At 37.8% G+C, this 18,330-nt stretch overlaps 1 protein-coding gene across 1 annotated transcript in view; it reads left to right on the top strand.

The window, feature by feature from the left end:
* The window catches only part of DLGAP2 (DLG associated protein 2), a 103,702-nt gene that overhangs the window by 72,606 nt on the left and 12,766 nt on the right, over positions 1-18,330 (top strand). Inside the window, exons 6-8 of the mRNA XM_063291145.1 lie at positions 8,831-8,916; positions 9,412-9,827; positions 17,963-18,054. Of these exons, the coding sequence (XP_063147215.1) occupies positions 8,831-8,916; positions 9,412-9,827; positions 17,963-18,054 (594 nt within the window). The remainder of the gene's footprint in view (positions 1-8,830; positions 8,917-9,411; positions 9,828-17,962; positions 18,055-18,330) is intronic.

Genomic DNA, 18,330 nt, shown 5'->3' with positions numbered 1-18,330 from the left:
GATACATGCCATGAATGCAATGCACATTAAAAAGGGGTGGGACTTTGATCATGCAGTCCCACTGCAATCTTGACTTTTTGACACCCCCATTGTCACCCCTGATGTTGCTGCACAATAATAGCTGGACTGATCCACAAATGTTGTTTGTTGCGCAAGCCATAAAAGCATGAGTTCCCGTAGTGCTAAGTCGAATGAATAAGTTCATACATCATGGTAAGCTAAACACGTGAGCCTAGATAGTGGAGAATTGGTGTGTGGTTTGCTTTGCTTTAGTTGGATTGGTTTATATGGCTGCCAAGTTTCCATTCCCTGATGCTGAAAAGCTCATGGAAGTACCAACAATCAATCTGGATGACCCATCTGAGGATTTAGGAATCTCAGAAGAAGGAAAAGGTAATCTTGGATGTTGTATAGGCATCCTCCCTGAATATGCTATTAGGTTCAGCTCTGTGTTACTGCTGCATTTTTCACCTTTCTCCTCCTGGTAATATGGCAGCAGGGTGACGCTGGTTCCAAGGTAGTGCAGTCATCTCTTAACTTTGTCTTGGACAGGATAGTAGTGCCCTGTTAAAACAAAAAAGAAAGAAAGAAACAAGTCTTCCTCAATAGGTGGAATTACTGTCTCCATTAAATAAAAGCCATTCTACTGACAATAATTATTGCTGAATTTAAACTGACACCATGAAACACTTCTTGATTAGATATGTCTCATTTAAAAGAGATCTTCTAAAAGCATTTCTGCAACAATGTACTGTTCGACCCAAGGGCCTAAGCCTATAAAATGCCATGGGGCTTGGATAAAAACCCATCTATCCACTTGTGTCAAATGACTTTGCAACAGTCTAATGGAAAGGATGCAATTTAGCATAAATGTAAAATGTTCAGGTCAGCTATTCCCTATAGGCTTAGGCAGTAATTAAACACAGGATTGTAACAATTCACACTGCAGTATACTGCAGTGAGGTTTCTCTTGTCCTCTTGAGGATGTGCAGCTTTAGTAGATGATAATGAAAGGCTCAGAAGATTGTCTGCTAGTCTGGGTTTCCAAGGACCACTTTCCCGTTCAATCTGTTCAGTCAGAAAGAGTGAAGGGCTTTTTTTCAGTACTGTTTGTTATTGGGTCCAAAGCTGTAATCATATCAGATACTCTGATTCATCTATTTTCAGTACAATTAACACTAACATTCTCATTCCGTCATTCAAACTTTTCTTCCCCTTCTTCCTTTTAATACCCTTTACAAGGACAGTATCTGCCTGTTCACTGGTTTGAAGTTTTGTATGTATGGAATCCTATCATATATTTGTCTCGCAATTTACACAGACACCCAACAAATCTCTATAGCAACAAGACATTTGCTGTTCATTTTCTGCTTTCTTTGCTTTCAAGTACAGTAAATGACAAACATTATTTGTCAAAGGCATAGTCTCCTTTTTAAAAAATAAAGCTGAGTAGGATAAAGACCTTGTGCAGCCATTCCTTCAGCAGATCCCACTGAGACTATAGAGCCCATAAAACTAGAAGCACAAAATCAGCCAAATTTATTTGTTTACAAATAAATCATTTCTGCAGTCACTGGCAAACTCTTGGTGGTTGTGCAATCTGTGGAAGAAAAGATAGGATTGTTATGGCTGCAAAACACGGTTGCAGGATCTGGTTTACAATACACAAATCATGCGTTTCATAAACCTTTTTTGGTTTCCCAGTAAAACCTGCATTTAGAACATCTGAGAAAGTTTTATTTACATATTGATTTGATAAAAAGACACAGCAAGCATACTTATAAGAAGGCTATGCACTAATTTTGCAGTACATCTGTATTTTCATTCACAGCAGGACTGTTAATTTAAGACGTTACTTGATTTGTAAAGCAGTTTTATATAATTTGTAAAGCAGCAGTAATATGAAGGAATGCAGCTTAATGTAAGGCAATAAGCCAATGTGACATTCTTCATTTTAACCTTTATGGGATCAGCAGGTAAAAATCAACTACTGCCTTTTAATAGGAATTCCCTACAGAGCAGACTAAAGAAATGAAATATTTGGTGGAGTAAGCAATCATACATACAATCTTCAAACCAATGGGTTAGCTATGTTATCACCAGCATTTGGAATCAAATATTATTTCAGTTTTAAATGTTCCCCCTCACCAGAAATATCTGGAGCACTGTAACTCAGATTGTCTTCCCCACATTGAATATTCATTTTAGTTTAATGTTGCATTTTGTTTAAAACCCACTTCATATTTAGCACATGGCAGCCAGATTCTGTTACTGCTTTCCGTAATGAGCACATAAAATACAAAGAGGATATATACCTGTCCAAACATTTTGGAGCATGTGGAAAAAAGACACATGCAGTCATAAGCCCTTCGGGTATATTAATTGCACATACTTAACGGCTGCATATCTTTCATTATCTTTTATGTGTTCAGTGCAGAAATCATTGCTATGGATGTAACCCAACTGCTTTATTTTGTTTACAATTACGGTCTGTGACCAGAATATTTCATAAAATGCCAAATGTGTCCTGTTTATAGTGTTTATATAGTAATTTGCTTTGTGCAGCTTCAAAAACATTCTCAGAGGCCTCATCTCTGTCTGCCACAAATGCTCAGGTTGCTGCTCTTCCCCTCGCAAAAGATAGATGACTGAATACCAACACTGCTAACTCTTCTGCACTGCCAAGCCTCTCCTGGAAAGGAGAATGCAAAGGGATGGGTCAGTTATCACGGCCTTTTCATCGGAATGTCCGTGCTGACTGGGAAAGAGTTTAGTCTTCCCTTTCCAGCGATCACCATCACTGTGGAACATCTAAAATAAAAGTCTTTCTCCAACCCGACCTCCTGCTTAATTTGAAATGTCCTTTACATTATTGTAAAGTCTGGGAAAGAAAGGAAATGTTCAAAACCTGACAGATAGGGATCAGGTGGGCATTTCAGTCTCAGTCTCTCCATTACGGAGTCAGTGAGAAAGAGGATCAAACAGCTCGCAGAGGGCCCCATTTTAACATACTCCCTAATGAATGAGGACTGTTACAAAGTTACAGAGTTTCCAAGTTCCTGTAACCTAGCCATGTTTTCCTGACATTAAAGGTCATTAATGAGACTCCATGTGAATCTAGCTTCCTTGGTTGTACACTGCTGTTAGGGGCCTGACAGATACTAGCAGTGGCAAGAGAGGGATCTGAAACAATGGCTAACAAGACTAACAGTCCTCCCACTGCCCAAATTCTATGTGTGAGTATATATCTCTGTGTGAGTATACACCCCCCCCCCCAATTCTCTGTGTAAGTCCAGTGCCTACTTGGGTCCGTGTGTGCTGTATTAATCCGATATCCTCATTGATTTGGATGACTCCTCCCAGAAGATTCCAGGAAATTGAATCTGGTTCCTCTAATCACAAAATGTCCCCACCCAGCTTTATGTTAAACCATGGATGTACATTAAAAACTTCTAGACTTAAACATAGGACTATCCTTATGGATTCATTCTAGTACTTTTGCATAGGAACTGAGTTTGTGATCAGATGCTGAGGACTTGTGTGATATTGGACTGTTTAAACAAAGCCATTTCCAGGGATATTTTAAGTGTAGACATTCTTGTTCTAATCTTGGATAGCAAGGAGTTGTTTTTTTTAAAAAATAGTTCTATATATGCTTACTTCCACATAAGACTTACTGTCTTATTCCTGTGTAGACAGATACAGTATTGCATTCTAAAAAGATTGTACCAACCTAAATGTGTACAAGAAGATACCAGGGAAGCAAAAAGCTTCTCAGTGTAGACAACTAAAGACACTGATGGTTGCATCATAGCTGTACAAGATAGTGGAAAAAACATCTGTACAGCCAGGCTGTTTTTGATCATCTGCTTCCTTTTTGTCCTAGTTTGAATTGGGGTACTTGAGAGGCAAAATGAGTGCAGTAAGACTTGCAAATTTTAGTAGATCTGTTTTGCCCACAAACAAAAAACGGAGGCATTAAAAACTGGCAGTGTTTCAACAGCACATTATGGGAGTGCTTGTGGGGGCCCCCAAAGATGGGATTGGGCAGCAGGGAGCCCCCAGGCCACAAGATATTCCTTCTGGGTATAAGAAGAGTTTACACAATTACATTTTCATTTAGAATCCACAAATGAAAGCACTACCAATGAATATACAGGAAAAACAGATTTTACCAATAAAGCTCTTTTTTTAACAAAATAATTTGATTCTCAGAATAAATAAGAAATTACAAAAATATTAAATGTTGTTAGATTAATGTCTTATTCATTCCAATAGAATAAATCCAGACCTTTAGAACACAGTAATTCTTTTTTGCTTCTTGTACTATTCCTTAATTTGTTAGTTAACCGATTAATGTACCACTTAATTTCACTGCACACTGCACTTTAAAATGCCAAGGGATACTTATTTGGAGGTGAGAAGTTCAAACCTAGATCTTCACAGTGGGAAACATGCGATTTTAAATGTGTCCTTTTCTCTTATTCTGAAGCAACAGCCAGAATCCTTGTAAAAGTTCAAGACTAAACACGGTTTCTTAAGAAACATACTACAAAGGCATTAAATATGATTTTTATTCTGGCTGTGGTCAGTGATATGACATGAAGGTTTCATGATATTTTTCTACAAACCAAGAAAATTACCAAAAGTTCCAGAAATTATTTATATCTTCTTGTTTCAGAAACCCTCTGTAATAATATTGCTAAAGAATAGCTATATTATTAGAGCCTTGCCAGCAATGCACAAAAAATATCATTTGAACTCATGTCTTTATTCCAATTACAGTCTGATAATTCCTTGTATTTTTTCTATCTTAAATATCTGTGATGATTATCATTCACACCTATATAAATAGTATAAATAGAGGATAACTGCAAAAATGGGTGCCCATTCTTCCTTTATATACATCAAGTAATTTTTGTTTTTCCTTGAATTTCAGTTCTTCATGATTTTATTACCAGAAGTTATAAAAAGATTCTAACAAATGTTTGTTGCTATTATTTGGCCTGTATTTCAAAATGAGCTCAGCCTGAAAGAAACCAAGTCATACATCTCAATAAACCCTAACCCTTAGCCTAATATAAATATACACCATGATTCTAACCTCACTGCAAAATCTCAACCATTATATAAATCTAAGACTACCATAAAAACTCATGTCAGTGCTAGCACTCATTCTGTACTAGCAATAAACTTCAGTGGTCCTGAACCCTGATGTAAACACACCCTTACACCAATATAAAGAGTAATTGTCCTACTCAAAAAATCCCAGCTGTAACATAAAGCTAAGACCACCGCTAGCCATTAAAATACTAACTCTAATGCTAAATTTAACAATAAATATAAATGAACTTGCATCCTAACCTAACTTCCCTTTAATGCCGATACAAATAGATAATCTCCTAGATCCAAATCTTGAGCAGAATCTCAATCATTGCCAAAATCTAAGATTGCCTCTATCCATAAAAATTTACCTTAGCGCTAACTTTTCCCCCACATTTAGCAATACGTACAAATTTAACAAAAAAACCCAACAGTGATTTACACTAACTGCAGCAGACAATCCACCTTATAACATAAAGCTACGTCTACCTCTAACTATACAGATTCACCCCAGAGCTAACCCCAACCCAATTTAACAACACAGGGGAATGAATCTGAATTGTAGCCCTAATTTCACTGTGCTCCCAATAGAAGTATATAGCGGTACCCAAACCCCAGAATGAAATCCTCATTGTAGCATCAAACTAAGTCTACCACTTACCATAAAAATTCTCCACATGCCAACATTTGCAATACATTTCACCATATACCTCAATGAACCTGAATCCTTACATTAACTTTAGTCTAATCCAGTAGAAATAGTAACTGTACTTTACCCTAAGCAAAAAAAAAAAGTTACAACATAAAACTAAGACCATCACTGACCATAAAAGGGCACCTAATGCCCTTCTTGAATTTGACTATAAAGATCAATGAACACACACCCTAAGTATAACATTGCCCTAACACCAACGCAAATACAACTGTACACCATAACCCTAACCGCACCACGAAATACCTATTATAACATAAATCTAAGACATCAGTAAACACTAATATACCCCATAAACACTCCCCCCATCACTACGTCTGGGTGAAGTTGGGGATAGAATTTGGTTTCATTGAGATTTAGAGTTAAATTTAGTATGAGGTTGGCATTGGAGTATTTTATAATTTAGTGGAAATTGGTTGAAATTCCATTCTGGGTTCAGGTTAGGGTATATATCAGAGTTGGCATTAAAGTGAAGGGTTAGAATTTGGGTTAATTATGATTAAATTTTGTTAGGTTTTGGATTAATTGAGGTTTATTGTTAATCGTTCATTCATTCTATAGTATTTATAACCCATTCCTAATTCCAAAGGATCCTGGGCAGTGTACAACATTAAAAAAGAAAAACAAAAAGCATAAAAATAAATAAATTCAGAACTGTTTCAGAAATGAAAAAAATAGCCACAGAAAGCAAAGACACTCCCCCCCCCCAAAAAATAAAGCCCACAGCCACTCAGTTGGGACCAAAAGCATGTGGAACTAAAACAGCTTTAATTGCTTTAAGGAAGTACAGCAAGGTGGGGTCTGCACATAGTTCTGGGGGAGAGTATTCCATAAGGCAGGGGCTATTCCAGAGAAGGCCTGTCCTCACGCCCATGCCATGTGGATCTCACAAGGGGAGGGAATTTTCAGCAGCCCCCCTCTCAATGAATGGGCTGGATGGGCAATTCTGACAAGGCATTGCCTGATGTATTCTGGTGTTGTGCCGTTTAGTACCATTGTTGTACCAATGCAGTGACCTTAGTATAGGTTTAATTCTGCATCAGTAGGGCTATGCTGCCAGTAATCTTGCTGCCAGATTTTGTACCTGCTGTGACTTCCAGATTGTCTCCAAAGACAGACCCACGTAAAGCATGTTGCAGTTATCCATTAAAGTGGTAATTAAGGCAGGAGTTACTGGGGACAGTCAATTTAATGTGAGTATTACATTTAAGATGTGTTTTTATGGTTAGTAGTAGTTTTAAATTTATGTTCTGGTCTTGAATTGCCTGGATAAGTCATCACAATCTTTTACAAAAATGTATTCATAATCCTGTAACATAGGAAAATTGCCTGGAGGTCCTGGTTGCTTTTTAAACCAGTGGGGTTACCAATAGTAACAACAGTCTCCGGGCTCTAAAAGTCATTCACAAAAGAACTTTCAGAAGTAATATGTCCTTTCTAGTGTGAATGCTTTCAAGTAAGGCAGGCCTGTCTTTTATCCCATCTGGATTTCTTGAAGTCCAAGTGCCCACCAACTGCTTCTTTTTAACTTAACGTATTCCGAGTTTCAGCACAGTAATGTCCTAATATTAGTAACCATAAGCATGTCAGACAGTTATAAAATACATCATTCATACACACTCAGAAACATATGTTTCATGCATGATTTCAGTGGCTGAGTCCATAGATAGGCAAGATGGGCATATGTTCAATTTCACTGTTATCCAGAAAAAGAAAATTACAACCTAAGACCAAACCCGAGACCAAATAGTCCAACTGGTACTTTTGCTAAATTTTATGCTGAATAATTGTACAAATCTGGGATGCAGCAAGAAATGGAAAAGCTCCTTCTTGGTGAACAGGCATGGTTATCAACCAGCTATGCCAGATTATTTTGTCTTTGCATAATATTTGTTGAGCAAGTTTAGGTTTAGAAAGAAGACTGACTTGTACATAACATTTATAGATTTAAGGACAGCCTCCAGTACAACTGATAGACATAATGAGATAAAATCTCTATATCCAATTTTGATAGAAAAAAAATTGGTAGTGAACTAAATGTAACAACTGTTTGTGCAACAGGATTACTGCTTGGAATACAGGCAGAGTGAAACACTCTGAAATGCTGTTGTTTCTTCTTATTACTTGGACAAAACTGATGGGCCTGTGGTCAGACGGGTGACTTTTTTCCTGATTAAAAACTAAAAGATCCCACTTTCATTTTGTTTCTATATTAGAAATAAATCCCACTGTCATTTAGTTTTATGCACTTCGCACTAAAATACTGACTCTGTCAAATTTCAGAGAAAATCCTCATTTGGCCCCCACTTCTGCTTCTAGGCATGGCAAGCAAGCAAGGATCATTAAAGCATGGCAATAATCGTTGAGGTATTTAGTCAGCATCAGCCTTGGCAAGCTGTGCAGAATGATAACTTGGAACAGCCTTTGTCTGATAGACTGATTTTTTTTTTGATACCAAGAATGCAACATTCAGGAATTTTTAAATGTAGGTAAAACATCAATCAGTAAGACTAGAAATTCCATGGTCATGATGGATAGGGTGAAGATCCTAAGAAATCTCAGTTGACATGCTGACCACCACATGATCATGGGTTCTGCACTATGGGCCGAATACTGTCAACAAGTTGTACGCATCTCACTTTTCAGGTGCTTGGAAACGCAGGGCTGAATCCAGATTTAGTCTTGTGCTGAAAGATGGAGGTAGCTGACAATGTCCTCTGACTACCCATCTTCCTGCAGGTCCCATTCTTACCTTCCCTGCCATTCTGTTATAGCCTGGGGTGTGATGCTGGGAGCTGAAAGGAGAAAGAGGAATCTAAGGATTAATTTTGTATCCCTCACCCTCATTTCATGCAAGAGGAAGACCCCAGAAATTCTGGAAGTTGCCGCCTTCAACACACCTGAAAAGTGCCATTTGGGGGAGGCTGGAATTCAACTTTACTTTAAATCTTTGAGGTAGGTGAAATCTCAATTGTCGTGTTCACTTCAAAGCATTTCTCCTTTGTCTTGAACTAGGTGGAAGCAGCAACGGATTCAGATACCGATAGCAGAGGCTTACGGGAGTATCATTCGGTTGGGGTGCAAGTGGAAGATGACAAACGGTAGGTTGATCAATTTCTTTATATATTTTCATCTGCCTGATGTATAGTATAGATATTGTCATGTGCTCACAGATACTTATTCCTGTTTCTAAATAACAATGATAATCTTTTCTCAAATCCCATCATCCCCACACTGTTTTAAACCTTAAGATTTCTAACTCATTTATTTGTATTTAATTCAGTGATGTGAGACACTGCAGCATTTACAAGATTATTTACAAGCTTCTACTGTGAGAATAAATCAATATTTGCTTTCCAAATGAAGTTTGAATAATTTTCATTTGTATCTTCCTTTGGATCATTAATAACCATTTATCCTATAAAGACTGCAGTCCGTTCATGTTGTGTATTTCAATCTTTATATTCATTGTTCCTGATATTTATAAAGCTTTTTTTAACATCCACAAGTAGCAGAATGTAGACAGTCCGTTTTTTTTTATAAACTATATATTGTCAATATATGGATTGGTGTATTTTTTTTCCATTTTACTCCAGCCATGGACGGTTTAAGCGCTCAAACAGTGTAACAGCAGCTGTTCAAGCTGATTTAGAACTTGAAGGCTTTCCTGGACACATCACAATGGAGGACAAGGGACTTCAGTTTGGTGGCTCTTTCCAGCGACATTCAGAGCCAAGTACTCCTACTCAGTATGGTGCAGTAAGAACTGTTCGGACACAAGGTCTGTTTAGTTATAGAGAAGATTATAGGACCCAAGTTGACACCTCCAATCTCCCACCACCTGAACCCTGGTTGGAACCATCCATTGAGACAGTCGAAACAGGACGGATGTCTCCATGTCGCCGGGATGGATCTTGGTTTATGAAGCTGCTACATACTGAGACTAAAAGGATGGAAGGATGGTGCAAAGAGATGGAGAGAGAAGCAGAAGAAAATGATCTTTCTGAAGAAAGTAAGAGCATATCTCATTCCTTCCATGTTTATTTTCATCTTACAGTTTTTATCTATGCACTTCTGTATTGTTACTGTCATCACTTTGTGTTCTGGAGTTGGATAAAACACGGAATTTCTGATGGAGCATGCATCCTGCCGTTGCACTGCATAGAGTGGCTCCACTAATATTACAGGTAGTCCTCAACTTACAACCACAATAGGGAACAGAAAATTTGTTGTTAAACAGTGTGGTCATTAAGCGAGGCATCACATGACTGTACCCAATTTTATGACATTTTTTTGTGGCAGTCATTAAGCAAATCACTGTGATCATTAAGCGAACCACACAGTTCTCCATTGATTTTGCTTGTCCAAAACCAGTTGGGAAGGTCACAAATGGTAACCACATGACCCTGGGTCACTGCAACCATCGTAAATACATGCTGGTTGCCAAGTGCCCGATTTTTTATCACATGACCATGGGGACGCTGAGACAGTCGTAAGTGTAAGGATCGGTTGTAAGTCACTTTTTTCAGCACCGTCATACCTTTGAAAGGTTGCTAAACAAATGACTGTAAGTCAAGGACTACCTGTATTATAAAAGTTGCAACTTCTAAATTTCTACATAAAATCAAACACACACATGCATATGTTTCCTTGTAAGTACTGTAAGTATGCGAGAGAGAATTAGATGCGATTCCAAACATAAAACACCATAGTCTTAGCTTTTAGAGACAGGAAGAGCTAGAATATGATCCATGAAGTATTTGAATCTTACCTGCATTATATAGTTGCTAGCTTAAAAAAAAAAGGTCAAATTATTACCAGAAGAAATATACAACATTGTTTCTAAGTTTAACACATTTTTCTGGATTCTGTTATTCCTAAATCCTTGTTAAAAGCTTACTAGCTTTTCTTATGCTGGATAACAGTAGCTCTGAATAAAATTGTTGTCCACTCATCATAGTTTGGCCCTTCAAACAGTTATTGATGCCCCGGTCACCTCATGACTGGATTATTGCAATGTGCTCTATGGGGGTTGCCCTTGAAGACCCCCCAGAAGCTACAGCTGCTTCAGAATGCAACTGTGCAAGCAGTAACAGGTGTCTCTCAGTGTGCCCATGTGTCACCACTGCTACATGAGCTGTGTTGGCTACCAGTTGGCTTCTGGGTGGAATTCAAGGTACTGGTTATTAACTGTAAAGCCTGTTTGGCATAGGACCTGGATATCTGAGAAGGTGCTTGCCTCCAGTCATTTCTGCCCACCCAGTACATTCCAGCAGAGTGGATGTGCTCCAGGTCCCCTCTGTTAAATGTCATCTTGTGGGACTGAGGAAGCATGTTTTCTCCGTTGCAGCCCCCACCCTCTGGAACAGCTTCCCCCCAGAGATACAGATGGCACCCTCTCTCCTGGGGTTCCAGAAAGCTTTGAAAACCTGGCTTTGGTCCCATCCCTAGGGTTGATGCTTACTATTTGTCTAGGGCCCGTTTTGTTTTGTTTGATTTTGCTGTTTATAAGATTATTTTATAAATAATTTCCATCTGATTGGATGTTTTTATCTATTCTTATGTTTTTTCTAGTTTTGTACACCGCCCAGAGTCCATTGGAGTTGGGCAGCTAATAAATTCAAATAAATAAATGAATATAAATAAATTGTTTGGTATTAATTCATTAAAATATGAACAAAAGTTATATAAAGCATATTCAGAACCAGTATTGATGGCAGAAGTCATTTATTGATTGACTGATGCATTTCCAATACTGAACAATACACCCATTCTTGGAAATTGGGAAAACAGGTTTAGAGACTGGTATTTCATCAGTTACATTAGAGAAGTCAGCATACTATATTCTATCTCAGCTATACTGCATTACTTTCTGTTGTTAAGGGCTTTGTCTGTCTTTTATTCAGTTAGCAGCAGCAGTCCAAAATTCTGTCAATAGAAACAAACATTTAATAGGAAGATTAAGGAAGGAAATGTTTCAATTTACCCTACAAGAAGAGTAGCACATTTTCTAATAGGCCCAAGCTACAACGGAGATATATTGTGTTTTGTGCTGGGATAAGTTGATTTTAGGTTAGTCACTATAACCTAGATTGCCCTCCACTCCTTCCCTGTAAAACATAATGAGGTAGCAGGTCAGAAAGAGTTGTAGAATTTTTGTTCTAGTGGATGTGAAAAACACATCTTGCTCTATATTAGAAATAATTGGTTGAATCCAGAGGAACTTCATCAGTCAAATGAAGGAATGGTTTTTCAACAGAAGTTTCTTCAACTCTGGCCCATCAATTAGCTAGCAAACCTAGTCCAATTCCATATCAGGTAAGATAAACTTTATAGTTCCATTTTAAACAAAGATAGGCATTTTTAAAAGCTAAATATTTATTAATCTCTTTTAATGTTGCAAAAAGAGAGATTATTTAAATGTTGCTTTGTTTCCTGAAAGAATTGAATTGCTTCAAACATGTTTTTAGAGTAATTAAACAAACAATGATATATATTTTTCTTTTAGTACTAATGTGAAATCAGTTGGACTATTAGCAGTCCAAATACTTTGAAGGCAAGCAAAGATGAATCCAAAGAATATTTTAAGAGCTGCATAAATTTGCCTAAACCTGCCCATTTTAATCTACTTCCAGTGCAAGTTATATTTTATTTTAATACTCTATATTCTAAAAATCTAATAATTCTCTAGTGTAAAAAAGGAAATCTTGTCACAAGTAGTTACAGTATTTCAGTCCAGTAAAGCGTGCAGCAGATAACCAGATAACATAGGAATTCCGTTCCTTTTTTGCAATACTACCCCATGTATAAATCAGTCCTATTATGTTCAGTGGGGCTCATTACCAATTGTAGTCTAAATATAATGTACATATAAAAATAGACTTCTTAAAGAAATGGTGATCACATTGGCAAGGAAAGAAATTGGTGCAGTATGTCAACCCATTTAAGCTTGTTAAATCTTCCAGGTGAAAACTCTTTTCCATGCTTTTTCACCACACATAATCTGACATATTTGTTAGCAGGGTATGGTAATATCATTCTGTGGAATAACAAAGAGTTATGTGGCATCTTAAAGGCTAGCCAATGTATTGTTGTCTCTTTATTGTCCTTTGCATGACAAATTTTGGAATTTGTCACAACTTGAAATGCATGTTGTTCAACAGATGAGCAAAATGAATACATCTTCAGGAGCACAAGTTATGGCTTCAAGGCAGCGCTAATCAGATGCCATTATTTTATGTGGTGAAATAGGATTTTTAGTAGATTTTATAGGAAAATTTGTATATTTGAAATGCCCATGCTTACATGTCTCTGTCTATTAATTTAGCCTAAGTAGATCTTCTCTAAGATACAGCTGGATGGCATTTATCAGATAGTCCATTTATGCTTCTTTTTCTTCTCTATGATTTCCTCCTCCTACAAATAAAGATTTAGTCAAAGCACAAATGCATCTTGAAAACCAATGCTGATTCCTGTGAACACAAATTTCATCAAGCTCCATGCCAGTGGGATTCCAGGACTTGAGTCCATGTGTCCCTACTAATTATACAACTGCAACATAAAGTTAATTAACTTTTTTGTATATGTTGTTTCAAGAGAATAGTTTTGAAGCTGCTGAAAATATAGCACAATGCTGCAATATCATTTAATTATTTTGGAGAGGATTTTTTTGTTCTCCGTTCCAGATTCAATGGACTTTTAAGTTTGCTTTTATAGAGTATGGCAATCCTATAGTCCTTTTATTAAAAGATGTATGCTTGTAATGTGCATCTGGGATAATGAAAATACCAGTCCCAAAGCACAAGGAATTCATATCTTCAGACCAACAGTCTTGGTGACTGTGTTGATGGCGCTGATAAAATATCCCTTCTATACTGAAAATGAGATGTTAGATGTTCAAAAGCGCAATGGTGATGGCCATCCCATGATATTCTTTGTGAATGATTAACTGCAAGGAATTGACATTCAGCTATCATGCATAACATTTTCCATGTCTATTTTTTTTAAAGCCATGGTGCCCTCTTCTTTTAACATTATGCGAACTGAGAAGAAATATATGAAAAGTTTGTGTCAGCAGTGGTATATTTTTGTAATTAATTCTTAGAGTGATTAGACAGAAGTGCCACTCTTCAAAATGTGATACTGATTTTGGGACAAGGAGAGTGGCTCTGAAACTTTGCAAAAAAAAAAAAATCACACCTTCCTAGTAACGCTTCCTGTTATTCGGCTATATGTGACAGGACGCTTTCTTTTATAGTGTTCTCAATGACTTGGAAAGAATTTATGGTCCAACAGTAGCCATATTGAAATTGTTTAGACTTTTCAGTGGCCAGCTGGGTTGAGGTCAGACCAGCTGAGTTGTCACTATCTTGTGTCAGATGGATAGGACATTTTGTAGATCCATAGTAACCTTCCCAAGCAAACTTCATTTTTAACGAAGGATGAAAAATTCTGATCTGGTCCACTAGCTTTCTTCCCGGTGCTCTGTTCCCCTTCCCAGACTGTTTCCATTATCTATGCTGAGAGCCACTTAAACAGGCTTTCCATTGGAAATAAATGCTAGATCAGGTCTATCTCAGCAGCTTCACATCTTTCCTGAAAGATAGGGGTGTCTAGGTGCCCTTGCTGAAGGCTGTTGTAAAAAAACTGTACACCATACTGGAGAAAAAAGCACTTTAAGGTCCTTTATTGCTTTGCCAGGGCTCCTCTGATAACCAGATAACATCACTGAGGTAAGGTTTGAGCTTTAGCCCCCCCACCCAGTGAGATCATACAGTCCACGTTAGGGCCTTTGAGCCGAAGTCCGATTCCGCTTCTTCATAGTACAACAGTGTGTGGAAACGTACTTCCCCTTGTTTTCCGTTCATGCAGAAAGCCTAACAACCTGTAAGGAATACGGTTTCCTCCACTAGCCTGGGGCAAAAGTAAAAAGGAATGGGAGAGGAGAGGATGTCTTTGTTGAAGAACAGTGGACCTACTGCACTTTGGTGACTGTTGTACAGTTTGCAAAATACACTTTATAAGTTTAGCCATTCGCTTTTTTGCCCATAATTAAATAATGTTGAAACTAGGTGGTCTGTAATAAAGAATGGCGTACATTTATATGTGCATGTACACACAAACCCACACATACTATTCAAACATCATGTATGGTATAATCAATTATCTTTTTAAATTAATTATACATTAATTTTAATGTATAATTAATTAGGATCATTAGAAGTTGGGCAAACATTTCTTTTAAAAAAATACTTCTGAGAATAATACTTTAGAAAATAATTGATAGAAAATTAAATATATAACAAGATCTCAGAAGAACTGGAAAAAAAATGGATTCACGATGTTCCTTTCCTGTGCAACTGTGCAAAATTCATCATTTTGCAGTTCATCTTAGTAATCATTTGGTGTCCAGGTATCACTTCCACTGATGAACAGATAAGAAATCACTGGAATACAAATCTATAAACAGGCCTGTAAGATGTAAGTTTCAATCTATTCCCTCCTCTCCCCTGTCACTTCCACTAGTTTCTGAAATATAAAAATCTGTGGTCAATGCCATTCCTGCAATTCTTTAAACCATTTTAAGCTAGTGTCCTGTATGTGGTACAATACACTCTGTTCATATCATGCTGAAGTAGTGGAAGTTCTTGTTATCCTGGAACTGGTGATTCAGAACACAACACATAATCCATTTTGCTGATTTGCTCTTCATTTCTAGGCAGTACACAAAGGTTTTGCTTTAGGAGGTGTTTCCATTTGTAGTTGTTATTATAAAGTCTATCACACAAGGGAGCCTGGTCTAAGAGCAGATTCTCCCTCCCCTCCTGAAACTTTTTCAGTTGTGAGTTAGGAGAAAGGAAGTTGCAATGTACACAGAGAAGTATATGTCACTAAAAGTCACAATCCAGGTTACCTAAAAGCAAAAAGCTTTAAGTTACAACTTTTTTTTAGGTTTGACAGGAAAAATATCAGTCAGAATTATTTGATGATAAAATAAGCTTGTCTATCAGCTACATATTGATCCCATTGCATAACTTGGGGGCAACCTATAGTTCTTTATTGTTGGAGTATGACAAGTGGGTAAGGTGGACCAAAATTATTAAATTCTGGACATGTTGACCATAAAGTATATAAATGAAATCCATTGAAATATATAAGTTATTTCAAGGCTACTTAAAAGGATCTCTTCCTTTTCTTTTTTCTTTTTGCTTCTAGGAAGGCAGTCCATGGGATGAAAATAAAATGCATTTTCTAGCTAACTATCATGAATGGAAATATTTTAATATTTTAACGTCATTAAAATAAAACAGAGTGCCATGTAAATGCCCATATTTAATCCTGGTGATGTTTCCTGATTACTCATGATAAGTAAGAATTGTCTTCAGGTTTTCAGGGTTATGAAAACCAGGAAACTCATCACATGAGTAGCTAGGAGAAGCCCTGTTCCTGTGACATTCCTGAAGGACAGGTGTCCCACTGTCCAGTGCAAAAACTGGTCCAATGGAGGTTGGCATCTGTACAGTTGTATGCACTTGAACTCCACAGCACCTCATACCCTGTTAACTTAGAGTTCTGGTTCATGATGAAGCCAACACATACAGCTCCTTGTACAGATGTCTGAGCTGCATGCATGTCTACCTTGAAATGATGTTGCATGTATGGCCCGTGGAGGTGGGACTCCTCTCTGCTGCTCATGTGGTGAGGTATAGCAGTTTTTATAATGCCTGAATAGGCAGGCCTGCAACTAGGGTCTGTGTCACCCAGGGCAAACATGGATTCTGCACCCATTTTGGTGCCCCCCCAGCACGGCGCCCGGGGCACATGCCCCGCTTAACCCCCCAGTTGCAGCCCTGTGAATAGGCTTGTGTGTAAACACATACAAAACTGAAACAGAATGGAAGCAGACTGGTCCTTTCATTCCTACGTCTGGTCACTGAATAAGTGAGGTGTGGAGCAAATATGAGACAAGACTTCCTCCCCTATTAGCATTGAAAGGCCAGTAAAAGATACTGGACACTAGATACAGCATTACTGCCTCAGGTAAGAGAAAAATAAAAACCAGCCTAGTTACAATTGACAAGGCAATGAGCAAGATCACCCAGTGTAATTACTGCAGCTCTGCTGCCAAATACACCTCACTGCTCATAAGGCACCATTAGTAAGCCAGTGGTGGGTAGGTTTATTCCCTTCCTCCTGCACTTCAGGCTCCAGAGAAGCAGGCTTTCTTGCCTGCCTGGCCCTGGCCTCCCAGCTTCCATTTGTCGCTCCAGCCAGGGGACAAGCATCACAATGGCAATCTCAGCTGCCACCATGCAGCAGCAGACTCAGGGTTTGTTGGGGCTTCTTAATCTGGTACCAATGTAAAAGGAAGGCTTTAGAAACTTCCTTTGGTTCTTCTACCACAATGCCAACCGGACCCTCTGCCACTAAGCAATCAATTGCTCCGTAGCTGGAGAGCACAATGCGAAGGAGGACCTGGTTGGGCATACATCATTGGACTGGCTTCCAGATCAAATGGGTTGTAATCTGGCAGGACTGTATAACCCACTGGTCTAGAAAATCTAGGAACCTATTAAGGATCCAGGGGATCAGAGTTAGGAGGGAAGTTGTTAATGACTTTGGTGAAGTTTTGCCCATCCTGTTATCTGCACTGGGGTTGGAATTGCAGTTATATTTTACATGTATTTTAAAAAATCATCACAAAACTGTCTGAAAAAAAACATGAATATCCAGTAAACACTGAACTTGACAGGTTAGTGACAGAAACACCTGAATGTTCCATAAAAAGTAAATCTGCACAGAATAGAGATTCTAGACAATACAGCCAGGATTTTTACATTATTTTTGAGATGAAACAGTATCCAGTAACACTTGATCATATGCTTTCACTCTGGCTCTTTTGCAACTGAGAAAGTAATTTCTTTTCTCGAGCTTCTCATATGGCTTTTCCAAATAATATTTTTAAGCTGATCTCATCTCTGACTTCCTTTCTCAAACACAGTTTGAAAAGCTTGCACAACTAATTGAATTCACAACCAAAAAGCAGGAATAATAGTTTTTTCTAGGTTAACCTTTTGGTTATATAAATGTATTTGTTGTTTGTTTTTTTGCTTCAGATCTAAATTGATAATCAACCTTCTTGTTCAGTTCTAGGTAAGATCCGAAGTGCTGTAGGAAGTGCACAGTTGCTAATGTCTCAAAAATTCCAGCAATTCTATTGGCTTTGTCAACAGAATTTGGTAAGTTCTTATTTTCAAACATTGCATAGTATATTTGAAGTTATTTATTAATTTGCTTTAAAGTTTAAATGCTACTATTTTACTATTCATCTGGAGATTGATTTTCATCTGTAGACCTTGAACTCCAAATCTGCTAAGCATACAATTGCATATATAAATTGTGTACAGATATTTCATTATTTGTATGCCCTGTTGCACAACAGACATTGCCTGAGCTTGACAGAGGAAGACTCCAGTTCTACTATGAGCATTTCAAAGTCATCTGGGAATTTGTTG

The sequence above is a fragment of the Candoia aspera genome, chromosome 1, assembly GCF_035149785.1.
Source record: "Candoia aspera isolate rCanAsp1 chromosome 1, rCanAsp1.hap2, whole genome shotgun sequence".
NCBI lineage: Eukaryota > Metazoa > Chordata > Lepidosauria > Squamata > Boidae > Candoia > Candoia aspera.
The sequence above is the reverse complement of the archived record's forward strand: the minus strand, read 5'-3'. Positions and strand labels throughout refer to the sequence as shown.